Genomic DNA, 24,666 nt, shown 5'->3' on the forward strand with positions numbered 1-24,666 from the left:
ACTCTCTCTCTCTCATACACACACCTGACAAAGATCCCTAACCCCTCTTCAGCTCACATCATGGTCAGGTGTGGTTAGACCGGAGGATGAACTTGGCTAGTAACCAAGGAGACTCATCCCTACGCCGTGGCAAAAGCTCAGCGAAATTCACACAACAATATGACTTACTACTAAATTTGTGGGATTAGGCCAGTTCCGTCAGATAAAAATAAAAACTATCGCCAGACAATTTTAAGTTCTGAATTTGGGAGACCTCTCGTGCCAAAGGGGCTGAGAGAGAGAGAGAGAGAGAGAGAGAGAGAGAGAGAGAGAGAGAGAGAGAGTGTTCACTATCTCCACCCCCACTCGATCTCACCACCATATCAACCTTTTATCATTTTCTACAAGATGATAATGGGTTTTAAACGTGGGGCTTAAGTGTGTGTGTGTGTGTGTGTGTGTGTGTGTGTGTGTGTGTGTGTGTGTGTGTGTGTGTGTGTGTGTGTTTTTCTTATGTATACCTTATATGAGGTAGTGTGTTCCTCTCTCTCTCTCTTTCTTTCTTTCTCTCTCTCTCTCTGATGAAGCAATATATTACGCAGGCTGCTCTATCTCCCTCTCTCACTATCTCGCTCACGCTCTCTACCTCACACCGTCTCAGTACCACCCAGGCCCATAAAGCATAAGGAGTTACGCTCACAAACTGACCCTAAAAAGTAAGTGATGTTAAGTAAATACCGTTTCCTAGCACCTCTTCCTAAGCGATTTATTTCGTATGCTACAACTTGATATTTTCCGGCAGGTGAGGCTTCAGTAAAGGGAGGATGCCGAGGTGTTATGGAGAGAATAAATCGCTAAGGATGAAATGTGAGGAATCCGCACTGCTACTTAGGATGCCACTTTAATTATTATCTATCTATATATCTATATCTATCTAGATACCTATATATATATATATATATATATATATATATATATATATATATAAAGAGCCGCGTTGTTTGTTTGTTTGTCCTTCAATCACGCCCAAACCAAGGGCCAGAGGCCCCCAGACCCACATATACTCTGAATCAGGGTGACCCAAGGATGGTTTTAGGCAGGTTAAAAATGATTTGGGTCATTTGAGGTTACCAGTAGCGTGTTCGCCTCTTTGGCCCGGGCAACGCCGGGTACCCCTGCAGCCCAATTTTTGGCATGGAGACTCACATGACCTCTAGTTCGGACATAGGCTGTTAGGTTGACCTCCGAGGTCATTTGAGGTCACCAGTCGGAGGCCATTTGAGGTCACCGGTATTACACGCTAGAACGACTGGACCCAGCAGCCTCCAGTTCGGACATAGACTATGTGAAGTTGACCTCCAAGGTCATTTGAGGTCATCAGTAACAGTAAACAAGTGCGCACAAACACTATGCGTTAGTCTGCGAAAGCTGAAACAGAAAGTTCCTGGATCTCTTATATTCCCTCTTCAAAATCATAAGAGGTATATACATGGTCTTTCTGGAGTAAAAAGGAAGACTGAACTAGAACAAATAGGATTAGAGTGTTCGCCTTTTTGGTCCGGCAACGCCGGGTACCCCTGTTAGTGTATTATACATAGACATTCATCAGCAAAGAGAGGATATTGAGGTGTTACAGGGAAAATAAGTCGCCAAGGAAAAGGCGTTAAGAATCTGCATTACCACTTAGGATATTATTTTCACTTCATTCGTACCATTTTCACAACCCTTAACTTACGGCGTTCAATTTACGACACTGTAATTACGATAGGTAAAAATATAATACACACGTTAATCTCATCGTATCATTCCTTCAATGTAATAACTGCTTTATATTTTCCCACACACTGCCACGTGTGTATGTGTGTGTGTGTGTTTCTTACGTTTACCTTGTACGAGTTTGTATATATATCTCTCTCTCTCTCTCGTCAACAGCAAAGACTGACTAAACCATGTATTCTGTACCCTTTTCGCTCTAACTTGGTCCAAAATTGCCATCTCTCCATCTTCAGCCCTGAGATGTGACGGGATAGTAACTCAGTCCTGTGCTAGTCACGAAGAAGTGCTAGGCGTCGAGTTATAGTATTGTCTTGTTCTTGGGTTAAGTGAAAGTAAGCTGCAAAAGGAAGAAACTCTGGGCCCAGTTAAGGTGAAATGAGGATAGCAGTAGGAAGAGTTCACAAATGAATAAATCAGTGTAGTAAATCGATTTTTTAAAGTCATTGTACCGATAAAATCAATGCATACTGAAGTTGTCTTCTTAACCATTTCACTCGGGTTTTATTTATTTATTTATTTTTTAATCATTTTTGTCCCCACCAAAAATTTCAGTCAGCTTAGGAGAGCACCCTAGTTGTGAAGGCGTTGAGGAGAACTATATCTTCTTTTTATAATAATAATAATAATAATTATTATTATTATTATTATTATTATTATTATTATTGTTATTATTATTATTATTATTATACAGCCAAGTTCAAAGGGCAGTTCAATTCCATACGGCAGGAAATGTGTTTCAAAGAATGGCGGTCGTAGGCAGGAAAGACAGACTGGTGAAGACTGTTCCAGAGTCAAGTTGTGAACAAGAAAGGCAAAGAATAGATATTAACTTTTGCTTTATATGTGGATAGAAAATGGAGAAAAAGGTACCCCTATGTCTTAGTGTACCAGTAGCAGAGAAAGACTAGTTTTTAGAAGAGTCCGATTGTTATAGTTCTTTCACTTTAATTTGGTCCAGATTTTCGTCCTTTTGCAGCTTATTTCACATACATCAGGGGCAGAATATGATGAGTCTCCGGCTCTACATCATCCTTTTCCACACCACTTCTTCATGACTAGCATCATAGCCTTGGGTTTATATACTGTTACTGCTCCGCGCTCAATCTGGAATGATAATTTTTGGCCGAGTTAGAGTAAATGAGGTGTAGTTTTTAGTGTTACTTTTTTTTTTTTTTTTCAGTTGGGCAAAATTTTCCTGTGCTTGCCTCTACAAAACGTCTAAGCGCACAGGCCGCAGAGAAAGGGTTAAGTTTCTCGCTTGTCACGATGATAAGATTTATTCCTGTCATTTCAGATAACCACCTTGACAGGTTAGGGTCCTCTGTATGACAAAGATGGTTAAAACAAATAAAAGACTGAGCAGTGTGATACCGGAATGCAAACCATCAGGCTTAGCTGAGTAAAAGAGATTATTGTGTGGAAAATTGTGGCAACTAGTTAGATGGAGGCTCTTAGTTTGAGGGAGATGCAAAAATATATATACTTTGTGTGCTGGAGTGAAATGTGACTGACATATCAGAGATTAGGTGCGCCACACCTTCAGCACGTGAATTGCGTTGCAAGTACTGAGAAGGGATGCTGGAGGAACTGTGCACGGTGAAAATAGGTGGACGGGACACCAATCATACCTCAGATTACGTATTCCCTTCACCATACGCAAAGGTGTGGGATTATTACCTCCTGTTATGTACTTCCCTCACTATACGTACAGAAGGCACGTGATTATTAAACCTGATCAACGACAGTCGGAAAAGCAGTCAATTGAGTTCAATTAAACAAAAAATATTATGAAACTCGACCGAGAGTCCGCAGACAGCACCACGACCCAGCACAGAAATTTAACCTCGATTCGTAACCTTGATTCGTGACTTTTATTTGTTTATCAACCTGCACCAAGGTCAATTCGCTTCTTCCCACCCCCACACACAAACGCATCTGCCAAGTCTTATCCAAATCTTATCATGCTCATATTTGGCATACATACGTACTACTGGGCCATACAAGGTACAGAATCGACGTGGCTGATTGGTAAATAAATAAATAAAAATAAATAAACCCAAAGAACAAAACCTTGCATCACTCCCAACTCCTCCAGTTTTTGTTGTGGTTAAATTTATCAGTTAAAAAAATGCTGGGATAACGATAGCGTGTTATATAAAAAAGTCATTTGGGTGTACATTATCAGGCCATTAGACTGTCCACTCGTTGCCAGCAAGGCCTTGTATCGTAACAAGGCTCAGATCATCAGCCCTTATCGTGCCCTAATCACGTTTGACCACCCGCCTTTAACTTCACAATGATCATGTCTTTTTTTTTTTTTTTTTTTTTCATTCTGTTTTTAATGAAGACATAGGAACCTATTGTCATCGTAACCCTTATTCAAGATTAAAGACATGGGTTTTGGTTGTCGTTGCTGCTGCTGTTGTGAACCTAGGCTCAAATGAAACATGAACCCAGTGGACTGCTGGCTTAAGTTTCCTTTCTCCTGCAATCCACTGTCCTTCTTCTGAGGGACAGTTGTTGCTGATCAACAAAAGTCTGTCTGGCCGAGTAGACCCATCAACCTCTGGCAAGTAACCGCCCCTGCAAGATCGTCCTGTGCAGTGAACCGATGTTCCCTTGCAGCTGTCAGCGTCGCGTGGCAGCAAAGCGCAGGGAAAAGTGTGGGGACTGAGTTCTTGGGTGGTCGCCATATTTGCGTCTCATCACCCCGTTAACAGGGCCACCATAGTAGGATTCACTTCACCTCGTAATCTGGTTACATGCACCCAGCGTTGCATATGGCTTCCTGAGTTACAGGAAACCATTTACATTGTCAATCAGTTTAGAGCCACCTTAAGCGGAAAGAAGGCAATAATAGGTGACTGGAAGGAAAGGGAGCAGTAGGAAGAGAGGAGGGTAGACACAGAGACCGAATGAGACAAGGAAAGGAAGGAACAGACATCATATCATCAAGTGAGTGGATGATGGTCCCTACCACCACGTGAGATAGTAAAGCAGATGAAGGCAGTAGAGCCGCCCAGTTATATCGGTGCCACCAAATGAAGGTGTCCCTCTCAAGTACCAAAGGAGATACAGTAGACTTAGGTATACATAAATAAATAAATGAATAAATTAATTAATCAATAACTTCATCATTACTTCAGGTGTAAAATTGTCATCTCCCAATCCTGAATGCTGAGCTATAACAAGAAAGTAATGCGAGAATGGGGTGCTGGTCAAGAAGAAACGCTGAGGAAGAGGGATACAGGACTGTAGTAATCTTATCCTGACACTGAATTGCGGGAAGTCAGCTGAAAAAGGACGAAATTTTCTGTCATGTTTAAAGAAATGAACTACAAACTTATTATTATTATTATTATTATTATTATTACCTCCGCCAAGGAGGTTGTGTTTTCGCCGGCGTTGGTTTGTTTGTCTGTTAGAAGGATTACTCAATAAGTTACGAACGGATTTTGCTGAAATTTTTTGGAGGGGTAGGGTATGGCCCAAGGAACAATCCATTACATTTTGGTGGTGATCCGGATCATCATCCGAATCCAGGAATTTTTCAAAGGATTCTCCACCATAGCGGGATAGTGACAATTTCAACATTTTTACTTCTAATTCGATAAATAATGCCTACAATGCTTGCACAAGAGTTACAAGATAACACCTCCGCCTTGACGGTGGTCTGCAATCTCGGAATGCTCTTGTTATTACTATTACTATTATTATTATTATCATTATTATTACTGCCATAATTACATATGAAGCTACAGAACGTGGTGTTTTTTTTTTTTTTCACCTATCTGGTGGAGCCAGGATTCCGTGGGCTTGAATGTTGAGTGAATGGAAGCGTGGCCAATTGCACTGAGCAAACTTAGGCTGTTTGAACGTTGCTACTCCTCCCCCTACCCTACGGCGGGAAACGAGGTCCGGATGATGATGATGATTACATAGGATTACATAGGAAAGCAAACAGCAACAGACCTAATGGCCCTTTCGAGGCTGCTTGTTACAGAGAAAACTATGACTACAAGATCTAACTCTACATGCTGAAGGATAAGGATAGTAAAGCAAGAAGGCTCCCCCCACCACCAAACCCTCCAGGAAAAAGTGAGAAAAACCACCATGCAGCATGGAAAAACCGACATGGAAATTTCATAGGAAAAACTGGAAAGGAAAAATCACATTCTATGATACTTTGTCTATAAGCTACCCAACTGAGTAACCTGAAAGAGAAAGTAATCAAATAAACTAATAGTTACGGCATGACATTATAAACCGGTACATTGAGTTTATGGGATGTCAGTGGACTTAACATGGAACCTACACACTGCACAGTGTGGATGTTTAGGGGTGTTGCGGCAGCCTTCCCTGGCGCTTTTGAGGTAGGCAGCAGTCAATCAGGCCCTAGCTCCGTTCGCTCCACTGAGACAAGGAACTCTCCCATGTGGGACAAGTACAAAAGTTTCATCCTGAAGCAGTGACCCCTGGTACATTAAAAAAATCCCGATGGTGGTCACTTGACTAACAGGGACCCTCAGTGATCCACAGCCCATCACAGGTCGAAAGTGAGAGTAGTGACCATTAACTCAGGGTTATCTGTGCAGATCCTAATCTGTGCTTATATTGCTTTCTTTGCGCTGGGGAGACTGAAAAGTATATAGGACGGGTGTCTTAGATAAAAGGGGACTGCACAGTGCACAGTGTGGATGTGCAATGCACAGAGTGGATGTTTAGGGGTGGTGCGGCAACCTTTCCTGGCGCTTTTTAGGTAGGCAGCAGTCAATCAGGCCCTAGCTCCATTCACTCCACTGAGACAAGGAACTCTCCCATGTGGGACAAATACACAAGTTTCATCCTGAAGCAGTGACCCCTGGTACATTAAAAAAATCCCGATGGTGGTCACTTGACTAACAGGGACCCTCAGTGATCCACAGCCCATCACAGGTCGAAAGTAAGAGTAGTGACCGTTAACTCAAGGCTATCTGTGCAGATCCTAATCTGTGCTTACTGGATGATGATGATGATTATTATTATTATTCATTCTTTATTATTATTATTTCCAGACTGGTATGGTATTCCGGACTGGAGGTGGATAATAAGAAACTGGGTGAATCGTAGACTCGTGAGATCGAGTCCCTTGCCAAGATGGTGAAGAGGTCAGAGGGCACTATGGAACCACCCACGCTTAAGGAACAAAGTTAGTAAGAAGTTAGGACAGTTAGAAACCACGGAAGATGGAGGTTAATTAGGTTTGTTGGGTTAGATGTTAGTTAGGTCAGTCATTTAAGTATGAAGCAAGAGGCATTAGCAAGAAATTAGACGGAGTATCTGGGTTGGGTAGAAGTTGGTCGGATCAGAATCGCCCACAACTGGTTAATGTTAGTTAGATCAGTGTTAGATTATCTTTTTTTTCGAAAATTGGTTAGATGTTAGCTGGATCAGCGTTGGAAATTTTTATGTTTCCGATTCTGGGCATAGTCTTGAGAAGGACAGGTTATTTTGAAGTCATTTGCAGGAAGAACCGTTAGTTAGAAGAAGGTTAGGATTGTTGGAATTGGGTTCCAAGAAGTTATGTTAGCTGGAACACAACAAAGTATGTTCATCATCATCATCATTCAGACCTCTTTTCCCCGCCTCAGGATGGGGTGAGGTAGAGTCCACTGGGCAAGATGAAAATCCAATAGAATGAAAGCTAAGTCAACTCCATCAGTCATACCAAAGTAAAGTAAGACGTAGAGTTAGATGCTAGTTATTATCAAGTACAGCTGGATATTAGTATTTATCACGTACAGTTAGACGCTAGTTATTATCACATAGATGTTAGTTATCACGTAGAATTACATGTTAGTTATTATCACGTAGAGTTAGACGCTAGTTATTATCACGCAGTTTTATATTAGTTTAATTACGTAGAGTTAGATGCTGGTTATTATCTCCTCCATCACCACCACCAGGGTACGTGCCCAAGCGATACGTGGTGGCGCTGATGTCGTTCCTAGGCATGATCTGTAACTACATGCTTCGCGTCAACATCAACCTGGCGATCGTGGCCATGGTTAAATCAGACAATTCCACCAACTCCTCCAGCGACGCCCAGGAGATATGCGGCTTTGAGGACGAGACGGAGGGCAGTGGCGATGTGGAGGTGAGTTAGAAGTGATGGTTTTCGGTCATATTCTTCCTTGCTTGAAATTGGTAGCATCTTTTCCTTAGCGATTTACTTTTGTGCCGTACCCTCAACTCCACCAACAGCACCAGCGATGCCCAAAATATAGGACGAGACGGGAAGAGGCGGCGATGTCAGTGTTAAGTGGTAAGAGTGATTTGGTATTGATACTTAGGGTTCTTACTGACTTAAGAGATTTCTAACACCTCTACCTTAGCGATTTGTTTCGTGTACTAGACTTTAACATCTTCTTTATATTACTGATGCATTGCACTTTTTTTCTGATTACACTGTTTAAAGATGCAAGACCCGCGCCGCACAGTCTAGCGCTAATTTGATATTATTGTCCCTCTTATACAGAATATTGTAAAATATGTTTTTCATTAATCCTTTCTTGAGAAATTTCCATGACTGTTTTCTATACTGCATGATGTCAGCTTCAGCTGCAAGGGCTGATTGGTGGCGGGAGCCCTATAGGCTGGCTATCTTTATCTTAAACTCGTAAATCAGATATCACAGTTATGGCCTTCTCTAAATCACACAGCCTTAAATGAACTGGTAAATGTACTGCTTTTAGCTTTCCTCTGCTTTATTCTGTATTAATATCTCCCACTCCTCGTTCTCTCTATCCTTCTCCCCACTCCCCTTTCTTTTGTACTTCTCCCACTTACCGTTCCACTGGTCCTCTCCCACTCCCCCTACCCTCCTCTACCTCTCCCTATTTCTCTGTATACTTCTGTACTAATTTCTTCCACTCCCCCTACCCCTCTCACCACGACAGGAGGGGGAGTTTGAGTGGGACGAGTGGACCCAGGGCCTCATCACTGGCTCCTTCTTCTGGGGGTATGTGTGGACGCAAATACCAGGTGAGCAGACGCGATTTTCAGCTAGTAAAATTGAGGTGACACTTATTATGAGGTTATTTTCGCCACTCTATCTGTCTGTTTATCTACCTATCTATCTATCTACCTACCTACCTATCTATCTGTCTGTCTATCTATCTATGCAATATTCCCGACAAAAATTTCAATTCCCAACCTTCGTATCGCTGAATATTTTTACCTGTCTCGAATTTAAAAAAAAAAATCTGATTGGAAGAATATGGTAAAAATAATGAAAACGCTACGAGTCTGGTTAAAACTCAGCATTCTATGTCAGTTTTCCACGATTTAAATTCTGACCCACCTCTTGTACCTATGAATTGTGTGTGTGTGTGTGTGTGTGTGTGTGTGTGTGAGAGAGAGAGAGAGAGAGAGAAACTGTACATAATATACTAACAATTACTCTCTCTCTCACACACACACCAAGAAATAAACGGGGGGGGGGGTGCCATCACCATTACTACTCTACCCTACCCCTCAAAATACACCCCCGCCTGTACCCCACCAGGAGGGCGTCTTGGTGAGGTGTTTGGTGCCCAGCGTGTGTTGGGGGTGTCCATGACCAGCGCGTCACTGTTCTCCCTAGTAGTGCCCCCCGCCGCTCATGCTGGCTCCACCGTTCTTATAGTGGTTAGGGTACTGCTGGGGATATCGGAGGTATGTGCTCTCTCTTTCTCTCTATCTCTCTCTCTCTCACACACACACACACACAAGTATCAAACGTAACTAACGTAACACCTTGCGTACTGTTAATCACGTGTGTAATAATGCGTTATCACAGAATGAAGTAGAATGATAGTCACTTAAATCATGGCGTTTCCCCAGGGCGCCACGTTCCCCGCTACCCACGCCCTGCTCTCGGCGTGGGCTCCTCCACTTGAACGATCCACCCTCTCCACCATCATATATGCAGGTCAGCATCACATATGTAGGTCAGTAACTACACCCTGTGCTGGAGAGGGACGCCCTCACGCGGTGGCACCGATATAACCTGATGGCACGATTGACCAGGTGGACAAACGTCCCTCAACTTCTTCCCTGTCTCCCGGAAAGAGGGTTTTGGACTGTCGGAAAAGGGTAACTCAGCCTGTAGTCCACGAGTTCAAGACTGATAAGCCTCGGGCCACCACCACCACCACAACAGCCTCTCCCACTGCCAAAACAATAATGTGTTGTCACCTAGCAACTAGGACGCTGCTCCAAGTTTCTACTCTAATTCACCTTGTTTTTATCCTTCCTACGTGTACTTTTCACCCATCCCTTCCTCCGTTGCACTACAACGATGGTGGTGATGATGATAAACCTCATTACCTACCTACCTATCACAATTAATCAATTAATCAATCAATCAATCAGCTCATCCACCCATCACTCCCCACCAGGCTCACAAGCAGGCACGGTGATAGCCTTCCCCATGGCGGCGGCAATCATAGACTCGCTGGGATGGGAGGCGGTGTTTTATATCCAGGGGAGCATGACGCTCGTGTGGTGCGCCCTGTGGTTCCTTATTATTGCCGACACACCCGATAAGGATAAGAGGATGACCGAGGTGGAGAGGGACTACATTAAAGCTGCAATTGGTCATACGAAGAGCAAAAAGGTGAGGAGTTGTTAATGAGTAAGAATAGGAATGACACCCCCAGATAAGGATAAGAGGATGACCAAGGTGGAGAGGACTACATTAAAGCTGCCACTGGTCACATGAAGATCAAAAAGATCGGTTGTTAATGAGTAGGGATGAAAAAGAATTATGTGAGACGGCCACTGAACAGTCGAAATGCATGAAATGAGGCGGAAACTGGTGATCCTGAGAGAATTTACCATGACAAAATCAAGGTATCCATATTAGTGATACGAAGAGGAAGATGGTGGGGCCAAGGTAGGGATAAATATGAATGACACCCCAAATAAGTATGAGGATGGCCAAAGCTGAGAGGGACTTCATCAAAATGAGTTGTTCGTGAGTATGGACATAAAAAACTGTTTAGGAGATTACCATAGTTAAGCAAGTTATACAGAACGGGTTGTCTCAAGGCAGCCAGTGGTCATAAGGAGTGGAACTTGAGGAGGGTTTGTTATAGGGTAGGGACAGGACTGGGAGTCAATAACATATAAAGAGCAAGAAGGCGAGAAGAGGTCGTTGCTGAATAAGAATAAGATGAACATGATTATAATGATTCATGATAATAATGAAAATGACGAAGGTAATGATGATTGATGATAATGATGATGATATTTTTTATTAATCATCATCATCATCATCGTGATTACCATCATCATTATTATTATTATCATTATTATTATTAAATATTATCATCACAATCATTACTTTTTTCTTACTTTTTCCAGCCGCCACCGCTGCCCCTGAGGTCGGTCCTCACGTCCCTGCCCTTCTATGCCATCTTGGTGGCCAACGTGGGCAACAACTGGGGCTTCTTCACTCTGCTGACCGACCTGCCGCTGTACATGAAGAATATGCTGATGCAGGATATTAAGACGGTGTGTGTGTGTGCGTGTGTGTGTAAGGACAGAGACAGACACAGACAGACAGACAGACAGAGGAGGTGGGGGGTAGGGGGAAAGGGGTAAACTGTGGGAGTTCTTTGGGCTGTACAGTATTCTAAGTGGTCTAGAGATATCGTGGCACCTTCTCGTTTGCGATTTATTCTTCACAGTGCTCCTCGGTGTCCTTTTCAATGGGTTCCTGATGCAAACTATGTAATTAAAATACAAGAGAATATTAAGGAGCAAAATACAAATTAAGAAGAGATGGTGCGTAGCTTTCCATCCCAAAGAGAATACAGGAGGGAGGAAGGGAATAGGAGGGAAGAGGAAAGGAAAAGGAGGAGTGAGGGAAGGAATAGGAGGAGAGAGGAAAGGAAAAGGAGGGGTGAGGGAAGGAACAGGAGGAGGGGAGAAAAGAACAAGAGGAGGGAGGAAAAAGTGGGAAAAGCATGGCAGCTCTTAGTCAGTCCCCTCACCAGCAGGAAGTACCCCACCAGGCACCCCTCACAGGATCACCGGGGAACACAAGCCCCCCCACCACGACAAGGTGGCTGCCACGGGGGGGATGGGAGGAAGTAAAAAAACTAATGTGGCAAAGGTTACGTGTACGTAATATGCTCTGCTGTAAATTTGAGCTTCCTGACCACCACTGTCTTGAGGTTCATCGTTTGTGTATCGGTCCTTCGCTCCTTCACCATACCATTGTCTACTATTACTGCCGTCTGTTCTACCATCTATGCCTTGTATCTCTCCAACCCTTCTTCATCATATCATAGTCTACTACCACTGCCTCCTGTTTCACCGTTTGGGTCTTGTATCTGCTCAACCCTTCTTCACCATATCACTACCTATTATCATTATTTTCTGTATCACCATCTGTGCTTTGTGTCCTTCCTATAGTCCTCCTGATGTCCTATGACTTTACCCTCTCTCAATCCCTCCTTGCACTGACCTAGATACGTGTTAACTCAACTGCCCTGGGATGAAAACAGCATCACAGTACCCCGTTTTCTCCTTCTTTAACCTTCCTTCTTATACTCCTCTCCAATACCTTCTCTAATTCCTCCCTCTTTCCCAGAACGCGGTGCTGAGTGGGATGCCGTACTTAGGTATGTGGATGTTCAGTCTCCTGGTGAGTGTGGTGGCGGACAAGACGATGCAGGCAGGAATGCTCTCCACGGGCGCTGTCAGGAAGATCGCCAACTCCATTGGTCTGTAGCATAATATAGACCTTAACGCCTTTACCACGTTCAAGTAATATAGCTCTTAAAGTTCAAGTAATATAGCTCTTAAAGTTCCCATCCAGATGCATTAACTGTCTTTAACTCTGTCCAGTTTACTCTAACGTGGCCTAAAATTACAGTCCTTCCATCTGGAATCCTGAAAATGACATTAACAACAGGACGTGATGCTAGTAACGAAGAAGTGCATGGGAAATGATGTAGAGCCGTAGCACTGTCTTTTTTGCCTACCAATAGGCGACGTGAAATAAGCTGGATTAAGGACGAAAATCTGTGCCAAGTTAAGGTGAAAAGGGTATATAACCTTACTTAACTTCATTTGCCCCTACTGTTGACCCTGTTTATTCCAACTGATCTTATCTCTAACCACTACGGTATTATCCCAAGACCCACCCATCCCTAAAATCTGTCTCTCACTCCAATAAAATTTCACTTATTAATCCTTACTCTAATAAAACTTACCCTAATCAGTTGTATCTTAATCCAAGCTAACCTCATCTGACCTGCTCTAACCTAGCCTACCATGACCCGACCTAACCTAGTGTATCCTAATCTAACTTAAACTAACCTAACCTGGCCTAGCCAATAACCTAACTCTAGCACACCTTGGACTTGTAATTTGCCTCTTGGCTCTAAGCTTCGTGGAGTGCGACAGGGCATCCACTGTTGCTTTGCTTTTCACGTCACCCCAATTCTGATCCTATTTAACTCTACCAAACCCCATCTAACACCAACTTAACCCTTTCTAGCACACCTAGGACCAGCCATTTGCCTCTTCGCTCTAACCTTCGTGGAGTGCGACAGGGGAGCTACCATAGCCCTGCTCTTTACTGCCGTCACACTGCAAGGCGGCATCTACACAGGGTTTATGGTCAACCACGTCGACATCTCGCCCAACTTCGCCGGCACTCTGTTCGGCATCACTAACGCATTTGGCACCATACCTGGCTGGCTGGCTCCTATGACCGTTGGGGCGCTGACCAAGGGACAGGTGAGAAGGGTGAGGAAGATTATAGGAGAGAGAAGAAAGGAAGGAGAGATAGGAGAAGCGGCAAGGGAGGCAGAGGTAAGGGAAGACAGTGAGGGCTAGGAAGGCAATGAAGAGGCGGTGAGAAGAGGAAGATGATAGTGGTAGGGACAGACAGGGACTGAGAGACAGACGGAGATAGGGAGAGACAGGTAGAGGAGGAAATTGGTACACGACGGTAGGAAAGGCAGGAAGAATAAGGAGTGGTAAAAAGAGGGATATTGTGTATGTATGGGAGGAAGGGAGGAGACCAAGGAATGAAAAGGAGTGGTTGGGAGAAAGGTAAGTGATGTAGGGGGAAAGGTGGGGAAAGGGAGGCAACATAAGATAAGGGAGAGACAGGAAACGAAGAAGTGAGACAGGAAAGGAAGAGCTGAGACAGGGGAAGGTAGGATTAAGAGAAGTAGAGGAGCGAACGTGAGAGGGACAGATAAGAAGAGAAAGGGAGAAAAAAGCAGAGGGAGGGATGTTTTAGGCAGGAAAACGCAGGTGGAGGCAGGAAAACGCAGTGAGAGGCAGGAAAACGCAGGGAGACAGGAAAATCCATAGAGAGACGGGAAAAGGAAGGGGGGAAAACAAGTGGTGGTACTGTAAGGCGAGACGTAAACAGTATCCAACGCGACTCTGGTATCCCCTCACAGCAAACGTTTGAACAATGGCGCAAGGTGTTCTACATTTCCACGGGCATCTTCACCTTCGACGCCCTCTTCTTCCTCATCTTCTCCTCGGGGGACGTACAAATCTGGAACTACGTAGAGCTGGAGGAAAAGATCAGGGAAGCCACCGCGAAATCCACCAAAGCAAAAGCATCCACCCCGAAGCTCGAAGCACCCAAGTCAAAAAATAAGAAGGATAAGAAGAAGGGCTCAGGAAATAACGCGGATGGAGAGGAGGACAGCCTGAAGACTCAAGCTTATGATATCTATATTTTGGATCCTAATCGACGAGACTACACCAACAAAGCTTATAGTCCTGAATGATCTTTTTGTGGTGTTGAATCCTTCAATCTTAATTGTTAACTACCTTAATTTTGGAGCCCCAGTGTGTGTGTGTGTGTGTGTGTGTGTGTGTGTGTGTGTGTGTGTGTGTGTGTGTGTGTGTGTGTGTGTGTGTGTGTGTGTGTGTGTGTGTGTGTGTGTGTGAGAGAGAGAGAGAGAGAGAGAGAGAGAGAGAGAGAGAGAGACAGCAATGTAAATATCGTGCCAGTATTTTTCCTAGCCAAATTCCATTATACTGTGACAGTATTTATCCTAGCCAAATTCCATTATACTAAGTTTTCGTTTCATTTTTTCTTGGGGCGAAAATTATCGTTTTTCCTCTACATTTCTGCGTAATATGACACGTTAATCTTTTTTTTTTCTTTAGCTGGCAAAATATCCCTAAGCGCTTTCAGCTCAGTTGATGGCCGGGTGTATATAGTCAGACTGAAGGGTTGATCTGACTAGAAACCAAGGAGACTCAGTCCTACCTCATAACTTAGGCTCTTTGAATTTCATGCAACCACGTGAGTAGCCCCCTTCCGTCGGATGAAAACAGACCGACAGAGTGGAGGGCTGATTTGACTCACTCGTACCTCATAACTACGGTTGATGGAATTTCATGCAACCAAGACACAATACTAAAGTTGTAAAAGTAGCTATTAAGTAAAATCAATAAATAACCCTCTAGCTTGCCACTGTTATATTACCTCGTCTGATATTACATGCGTCTGTACAGAATAAAATTTCAGGAACGTCATATTATTTTTCTTTTAACTTGGTCGAAAATATCCTTTCCTCACAATCTCTTCCTAAATTTCATTTCCTCCATTTGCTCTTTTCTTCCTTTCCCCTATATTTCGTCCCTCTTTCGTTCTTTTCTTTCCTTTCCTCTCCTCTCCTCTTCCTTTCCTTCCTTCTTCTCCCTTCTGTTCTTCTCTCTCCTTCCTTCTTCTCCTTTCTGTTCTTCTCTCTCCTTCCTTCCTCGCTTCCTTCCTTCTTCCCTCTCCCTCCTTCTTCCTGTTTAGCGGCAATGACCTTGAGTGTTGATTCACTAGATTTTTACATCTCTCTCTCTCTCTCTCTCTCTCACACACACACACACACACACACACACACACACACACCTGTCAGACTTAGCGGTCATCCTCGCTGAACCACTAAGACAGCCTGTGTGTGTGTGTGTGTGTGTGTGTGTGTGTGTTCGTCTCCCATCAACCTCTCCTTTGATTCACATCCACTTTTATCTTCCTATTCCGTTATTTTTGTCTGAATATACAAGTGTTGCTCCTTTAACTTAGCCCAAAATTGCCATTTCTCAGTCTTGAATTCCGAGTTGTAACATTAACACCAGAATAAGATACTAGACACGAACGAGTGCTGTGGAAAGGATGTAGGCCCATATCACTGCCTTTTCCTATCACTGATCTACACGAAATAAAACTACAAATAGACGAAAATCTGGTCAAATAGTAAAAACACTGTAATTATATGCCACAGACGAAAACAACAGCGTGGATATCTAGAGGCACAGAAGAAAAAAATCGACTTCTCAGACAACAGACAATAGCAACAGGGTGTATATTGAGAGAGCCACAGAACGGCATAAGGAATTAAATACTGCTTACGATTTGTTATTTGACTTGCTAGTAATATTTTCACAAACTATTTCCGTTTTTTGATGTGGATTAAGGAGGGAGACTTTAAAGCAAGAGTCTTTGATTCTCTCTCTCGACGACACCCTCCTTAACGGCGGAAATTAAAGCAGTCAGCTGAGCGCGCGCGCGTGTGTGTGTGTGTGTGTGTGTGTGTGTGTGTGTGTGTGTGTGTGTGTGTGTGTGTGTGTGTGTGTGTGTGTGTGTGCGCGCACGTGAGTGCTTGCGTGCGCTGAGGTATAACAGGCTGAACATCTTAACTAACCCTAAAAATGTACAGTTCCCCCACCCACACCCTCACATTACCACCCCCACCCACATCCACACCCACACCCACACCTGCATCTCAAAATGCCTGCTTGCTGTAGGCTCAGCATACTCCCAAGCGCTTCTACATTGAATATTTGTTTTGCATGTTGAATCTAAGTAATAATCTCTTGCCTGTTAGACAGACATATAGATGGATTGAGATAAACAGGCCGACTGACTGAATGACTGATTAATAGGAGAGATAGATATGGCGACACGATATATAAATTTCATCTACCTGCCTGTTACTTGGCATCGCATCCTGTACGGTGGCCCCGACAGAAGGGCTTCAGGGCATAGCCCTGTAGAAGTCACGCAAGCTCTTGGCGTTTCTATTCTACCTTCCACCAGACGATTTTATTCAGCTGACAAAACCCCCCTTCTCACTCTCAATAAGCTCAAAATAATTACGGAAGCGAGGTGCGAGGGAGCCTGCAAAGACCACAAGAGTATACGGGCCCAGAGCACTTGGCGGCTGTAGGTACCGCTGCTCTCAGGATGCCACGTTGGAAAATAAGTCGCATATTATATTCCTAGCTCTCCTTTCCTTCCCCGTGCTTCGGCTGCCCTCTGGCGAGAAGGTTTTATTTAATTACGCCGATAATTGGGTATAAGAGGTAATTAAAGACGTAGATTGGGCTATACAAGGATTCGGCGAATGCGTCTGGCACCCTAAGCGTCTGGAAGGTGCACATATTCGCGGTCATTCATCGTGAAGCGTCAGTCAACGGGTGGCCGTGTGAGGGGTGGGGAACGGTCTTCAATCTCACTATTGCAGGTAGGTAAGTCTTGAAATTTCGTATGGCAGCGGTTTGTATTTAAAAAAAAAAAAAAAAAAAAAGTCGGGAAAATTTGTCCACAGCCACGAAAGAACCACTTACCCGGATCAAACATATAATCCATACATTTACTATACTAGCATTACTGTACCTTGGCCTAAAATTACCTTCTCTCCATATTGAATCCTGACTTGTAAGAGCAGATGATCACCAAATTATGATGCTGGTCACAAAGAAATGCTATGGAAAGGATGCAGAGCAGCAGCATTGTCTCTCTGCTATTGAGCCTATGTGAAAAAGCTGCAAAAGGACGAAACTCTTGGCCAAATTAATAGTATAAAGAATAAAATAAAATGAGATAAAGGTTAAAAAGTTCTCATGAACCCTCACCTACTGGAAGTGGTCGCTAATGTACTCTCTCATTAGCGGCCGGGATGGAGGGATAAGACAGGGAGGTATATGATGGAGGATGTTGTGTGGTGGGGTCAGGTTCGTGGAAGCAGTGATAGAATGCCTACAGAAAGCCTGTCTGCCAAGCCCACTCCTCACAAGATGCTGCTTCGGCCAACAGATGGACAGACAGACAGATAGATAGGTATGGATAGATAGGTGGATGGATGGATAGGCAGATATAAACCACACTCGGTAACTTCTCAGCGCACTTAACTCTAACCCGGCCTAAAATTGCCATTCCTTCATCTTGAATCATGCGTTGCAGCAACAGATTAACGTTAGAATATGATGCTAGTCACGAAGAAATGCCATGGAAAGTATGTAGAACCATAATATAGTATTTTTCTGCCACTTCGTTTCGTGGAAAAAATTGCAATCTGGGTTAAGTTAAAAGCGCACGATCAAATAATAGTAATAATAATAATAATAATAATTATTATTATTATTCCATCATCTAATTCTACATAGCCCCATGAGAAGCGTAGAAGCCCAGGGCTAGGCAATTTGGTCCTGACATTTAAGATGAGAGTGATCAGCCTCACTCATCCCTGAGTGGCATTACTTGAGCAGTAAACCCCAACCACCCCTTGGATGTAAACCTTCACCGGTTCAATCCAATTGGAGCGCCATAATTACCCACTACACCACCAGGCGCCAAAATTTGGTTATATAGTTACCACCCAGCATAGTAAATGGTTTCCCGGTGTACAGAAACCATTTGGCTTGTCACTCAGTGTAGAGTCACCCACAGGCAGATCGAAGAGGAAAGAATGAAGGAAAGAAAGACAGTAGGGGGAGTGTAAAGTCACCCGTAGGCAGAAGGAAGAGGAAAGAATGAATGAATGAAAGACAGAAGAAGACGGAAGGAAAGAAGGATGGAGAGGAAAGGGCAGACACCTGAGAGCAGCACTGCATCAATTATTATTATTATTACTATTATTTTTATTATTACCGCTATCCTAATACGTTGTGACCTCACTCTGGTACAAATAACCTACAGTTAAAGGAGATCGGAGAATTTCCTTTACTGTGACTAAGCAAGCACACCATGACCTTACGCTAGATAAGCTTAACATATGATAGAACTTCCTTTACTGTGGCCTGTCTCTCGTCCACCAAGCTACAGAATTGCAAACACTTGATTCATATGATATACAGAGTTATGATGACGTACAAGTATATATTTTGTTCTATCTTTGCGTCGCCAATGCGGTTTTAGTCAGCTTTGGAGGGACTTTTCCAATTGCATGGATGAAATGCAGCATTCCTTAACCCCTTTCACAATTTGGACATTCCTTCGAAGCTGAGGAAAATCTGGTTAATAGCAAAAATAAAACTAAGTCAAAGGACTGAAGGACTTAAAACATATAAATGTTCAAGTAATGATTCGAACCGTCTGCTAATTTGGGAGCTGTTTGAATAGTTTAATCCACTACAGCTCTGTCTCACCCTGGAAAGACTGTGTTGAGCATCTTCAAAAACTAAGGTGGTAACCTTAAAGTCTGGGTCCATTAGCTTGTCGGGTATAAGCTAGCGGAAGAAGGATGGTACGTTTAAGTAACCTCCACGAAATCCACGTGCAGCAGCCCTGGACTACGAAGGGTCAAAGCACACTGGATTTCCTAGAGATACCTGGGATCAACCAACCACGCAGATCAGATAAGATATCAGCTTCTCTCCAAGGACGTATATTTGTGTGTGTGTGTGTGTGTGTGTGTGTGTGTGTGTGTGTGTGTGTGTGTGTGTGTGTGTGTGTGTGTGTGTGTGTGTGTGTGCGCAGTGGTGTAGGGTGAATGGCCGATGGATGTGTCGGTGTGAGGGAGGCAGGTACCGTAGTGTGGTGGTGCTCCAGCTTACGGTTCTGTAGCAGTTACCCCCTACCACACCCTCTCCCATCTCCCTCTCTACTTGTCGCCTCTCTCCTCCCCCCTCCTTGTTGTCCCTCTTCTCCTCCTCCTCCTCCCTCTACCTGTCTCCCTTCCCCCCACCTCTCGCTTCCCCTCCCCCAACCCCTCCCTCTCTTCTTCCCACTTCTATCTACCATAGCTTTCTGCCTCCTCCCATCCAGTACCCCTAATCTAACATTCCAGTCCCCTCTCCCTCCACTCTTGCCTCCCTTCTCTCCTCATAATCCCCCATTTCTTTATCTTTTCTCTTCTTCACCCACTCATTCCCTACCATATTTACTCTCCTCTCCTTCCCTCAACTTGTCTTTTCTTCCCACCTCTTTCCTCCCTTCCCCTTTCCTCCCCATCTCTCCTTCCCTCCTCACCTTTCTTCCTCCAACCTCTCCTTCTCTTTCCCTCTCCACTCCTCTCCTCCCTCGCCCCTTCCTTCCCCACACTCTACCCTCCCTTTCCCTCCTCTCCTCTCCTCCCGCCACACTCAAGATGGAGCCGGAGGTACCGCACATCGGTTAGCACCTCCATCCCGCACCTGGATGGAGCCAAGAGCGATTTTCGGACTGGGCAGACTCCTGGGCGAAGCTTGTTTCCCCCCTAACTGATAATTCCGGGTCGTATTCTAAGGGGAGGTTGGTACATGGAATAAAGTAACAGGCTACCTTAATGACTCTCGTGCGGTCGATAGGTCCTCCTCCTCACCTCCTACCTCCCTTCTCACCACTTCTCTCCCTCCCTCCCTCCTTCTTCCCACCCCATCCCTCCCTCATCCTCCCTGCTCGCCATCCTCTCCCTCTCCCCCACCCCTTCTTTCCCCTCACCACTCCTCCCCTTTCCCTTTACCCCTCCTGCCCACCCCCTTCCCCACCCCTTCTCTGCTAGCCTCCCAATATGGTCTGCTTTTGCTTCCTTTTTCTCAAAGTGTGAATAAATATTTTCGTAGACACTTTTCACCCCTCACCCCAACATCTGCATCCTTATCTCACTCCCTACCCCCTCACCCCTCACACCATCTCACCTCCATCCCATTAAACCCTCATCAGTCCGAGGATTTCTATTTTTGCTATTTTCATATGCTTTTGACCAGATTACGAGACTTTCTGAATAAGAGGATTAGATTTTATTTCATTAACCCCTCCATTACTCATATGTTCTCGTGGGTTGGACACAATAATTTGAAAGTAGCAAGAATTAATGAAATACGTCACCATCGCACCATCCACTCCTCATCATGAATCTTCCACCCATACATATCCTCATCTCCATCCCCCCCCCCTCACTCCAACATCCAGTCTCTTCACATCCCCCACTTCCACCCATCCTGATACTTCATACGTCTCCCCACCTCCACCTCTCTCTTAACTCCAATATCCACTCTCCTCCTCACATCCCCCACATTCACCCAACCTCATCTCACATCCACATCACAACATCTCACTACTCCACCCTACCCCATCTCAACATCCATTCTCCTCTCTCCTCTCCCACTCCTAAACTGTAAACTCCTTCTCCCACGCCCTCATCCACACGAGTACATCCCATACTCTGACACTCTCATCTCCCCATCACACATTCATCTTTCATGCCTACACCTCGCCACCCTACACCCTCCTCATTCCACAGCCACATCACTGCCCTCCTATGCACTCCCACCCCCTCCTACCCTGACGACTCACCTCCCACCCCTCAAAAACAACTTCTACACACAATTTCCACAACCTGTCACACCACATCCACCCCACTTCTCCACACTCTCCCACCCTTACATCTTCCCTTCACACACACCCACTCCTCACCCCTCCATCTCCCCACCTTCACATTCCACACTCACACCAGCCTCCTCATCCTAACACACCTACACCCCTGCTCCCCCTCTCCCTTATTCAGCTTCTTCACTTCATGTTCTCTGCTAACTGTACACACACACACATACGCACACACACACACACACACACACACACACACACACACACACACACACACACACACACACACACACACACACACACAGGCGGAGGGGAAGGAGCAGAATTAACATTAACACGCGCAAGATATGGGCAGAGAGAGAGAGAGAGAGAGAGAGAGAGAGAGAGAGACCTGAAAACTGAGTAAAGTACCGTACATAAATTTGCCAGGCTAAGATGGACCAGGTTAACATGAACGTCAAAATGAGGAAGTGGGATTCTTTTTCACTGTGGCACAGTTGTTTTTTAATTAGTTCATTGGCCATGATCTCACTGACTGAGGAAACATTGTAGCACCTCTTATTTTCCTTATGACACATTACTTCGCTTCTGTAGGGCATTGTGCCTTTTTAGTATCAACATAGTCTGCATCAGTACCACACAAGAGGATACTACGGAATAAGAGGATACAAAGGCATAATAAGCAAAATGATTATCTAAAGTTGTTACATAATCTCCTGCAGCAACGGGAATGATGACCTCATGTATGGCCTTCAGACTTGTTTTGTAACTGGACAAGACGATGTCAGGGTATGGGGGACATGGTTCATACTTTCATTAGTCTCCAAGATTTTAGCAGTGTGAATCCTCTAGTACATCACTTCATGTGCCTGACATATCTGATAAAAGTAATGAGCAGCAGCTATGACCAATCAGCACGTCTTGACTGATGTATGAGTGATCATAAAATTTGGCAACGAAAACATGGCAAAAAAAAAAAAAAAAAATCAATCAATCAATCAATCAACCGCACCACCATTTCTGGTGGTTCACCCCTACATCTTAACAAAAACCGTCAGATGAACAACAAAAGTAAGAAGAAAAGTAAACAGCTACAGTACTGTTGGTCCTTTTGTGGCTGTAACAGGGATGGTTATAATTTACAAAACTTTTCTATCAGTTCAGATGACAGAAGTCAGGAGGTTTACAAAACAATGTCAACAAGGTCACAGAAAGAGAAAAATATACAGATCAAAGGAATATGTGATCAACTGTGTATATGAAACATTGTATTGAGAGAGTTAGTTACCAGTAACTACTGCATCAGATGAAACTGTATATATATATATATATATATATATATATATATATATATATATATATATATATATATATATATATATATATTAACTACTGCATCAGATGAAACTGTATATATATATATATATATATATATATATATATATATATATATATATATATATATATATATATATATGGGTACTGTATTCTCGCTAATGCTAAATTATTACATTTGGTATGGGGAATCATCAGCCACCAAAGGGTGAAAACTGTCATCATGGGGAAGGTGTGCTGGCAAGATTCACAAGAGCAACAGCCTATGTAACATCTGGAAAGTGAGACGGAATAAAGAACACCGAGTTAGCAGAAGGGCAAGGAGTACAGTACTGTGTGTGTGTGTAATTCACCGGGTCGGTCAGGATCACTTGATGGTCGTGATCGTCAGCTTTTACCCTCCCGGAAGGGAGCTGAGAGCTCATATAGTCCGATCTAAGGGCAAGGCTGTGACCTTCACACACGCACACACCCGTCCCCTTGCTCAAGGGGGACAGTAACCACCCACTTCGTCAGTGAAACTTTTCGCAACCTGAGCGAGGCGCGAACTCCCGTCCACCAGTTGGCAAGCGAGAACGTTACCACTGCACCAGCGAGCGGTGTGTGTGTGTGTGTGTGTGTGTGTGTGTGTGAGAGAGAGAGAGAGAGAGAGAGAGAGAGAGAGAGAGAGAGAGAGAGAGAAGCATGATATGGGGGGAAATTATCTTATCGAGTCTGAATAAGGCTGCATGTAAGCCTTTTTATCACCGTCACCTTCAGAAACATTATTGCAGGATAAGATGTCACGAAACACAGACAGACAATATAGGGTGCTGAAAAATGCTTAGACATTCTGAATCTAAGGACATGGCGTTAAACTTATTTTACTCTTGTGTGACAGGCAGCAGCCAGAAGCAACCATGACTGTCGGGGATGTGGCACTCGGTGTGGGTTTGTCTTCTTCAGCATCTGCCTCCCTACCAGTCGTCCCGCCAGCCGCCGACCATAGCCAACCTCATAATAGGAAACGCAGGATGAATTTTTTCGACCTGGCTAACCTCCTGGACTCTGATGGAAACCTACAGAACGAGATGATGGTGTTTGCCTTTGCCGCCACCATGCTGTCCACCATCCCCATCTTGCTCGGTAATGAATTTGATGTTAACGTTGGGCTTAGGCGGCGGAGACAGGCAGGACCATACCAAGATCCAGATCAGGCCGAGGTTATCTCCTACGTCGCCTACACAGAGCAGTACCCATCATCCCTCTTCTCTGAGTACACTTACAAGCAGCTAATGACCTCCCCTCCTGGCTCACACTTTTATCACATCCACAACAGTACTAGTAGACCAGATAAAACAGAAACAGGGCCAGCACAGGACAAAAGGCAAACCGGTTCCCAGCACGATAACCTGGACAAAGACGCAACACACACTACACCGCCACAGAAGACTCCAGCTACTAATGCCTCTTTAACTGACCTACTGGAGAAGCTACTACAGTGGTCGCAGCAGAAGGTGAAGAATAAGCCACTGCTGCCCCTGCTCATCAACCTGGTGCTGGACAAATACAATGGCAACACCAATCCGGCGGACAAGCTGGTCAAAACAGCATACAAGAAGTGGATCAAATACTGGTACTGATGGCAATATGGAAGCGATGAGTCTGGCAGTTACTGTTAACATCAAGAGAGTGAAGGTCCAATTAGTCCAACTATTTGGCTGATTTATTGGGCAGTCAAAAACATTAGAATGTGGTAAATTTGCTAGCCACATCAAAGAGCATTGCCAGCAGTTAGATCAAGAACCAGCTTCACTTTACTCTCTCCATGGGTTTCACAAATAAATGGGGACTTGTTTATTTGTGGGCTTGCTTATACCTTCATTCCAAATATTTCGTGGGAGAAACTGGGACTTATTACTGACAGTCGGAGGGTCACACTTAGAGCTGGGCACTCTTCCCTTTATTTTTTTTAATTTTTTTTACTGGGATAGAGATGTAGCAAC

General features: G+C 44.2%; 2 protein-coding genes across 2 annotated transcripts; both read left to right on the forward strand.

Moving 5' to 3' along the window:
* Positions 1-6,915: 6,915 nt before the first annotated feature.
* Positions 6,916-14,546, forward strand: LOC145412095 (putative inorganic phosphate cotransporter). Its single transcript, XM_080282012.1, has 10 exons — positions 6,916-6,943; positions 7,701-7,891; positions 8,694-8,778; positions 9,302-9,450; positions 9,619-9,706; positions 10,176-10,393; positions 11,143-11,292; positions 12,377-12,509; positions 13,289-13,530; positions 14,208-14,546. Exons 1-10 carry the CDS (start codon positions 6,916-6,918, stop codon positions 14,544-14,546), a joined length of 1,623 nt encoding a protein of 540 aa, XP_080138138.1.
* Positions 14,547-22,904: 8,358 nt separating this feature from the next.
* LOC145412096 (uncharacterized) lies at positions 22,905-24,303 on the forward strand. The gene is made up of 2 exons (XM_080282013.1): positions 22,905-22,948; positions 23,562-24,303. The coding sequence occupies exons 1-2, from the start codon at positions 22,905-22,907 to the stop codon at positions 24,301-24,303; spliced, it is 786 nt and encodes a 261-aa protein (XP_080138139.1).
* Positions 24,304-24,666: the final 363 nt, after the last annotated feature.

The sequence above is a fragment of the Coenobita brevimanus genome, chromosome 92 (assembly GCF_032717465.1).
Source record: "Coenobita brevimanus isolate Jiangsu-jjx chromosome 92, ASM3271746v2, whole genome shotgun sequence".
Lineage (NCBI taxonomy): Eukaryota > Metazoa > Arthropoda > Malacostraca > Decapoda > Coenobitidae > Coenobita > Coenobita brevimanus.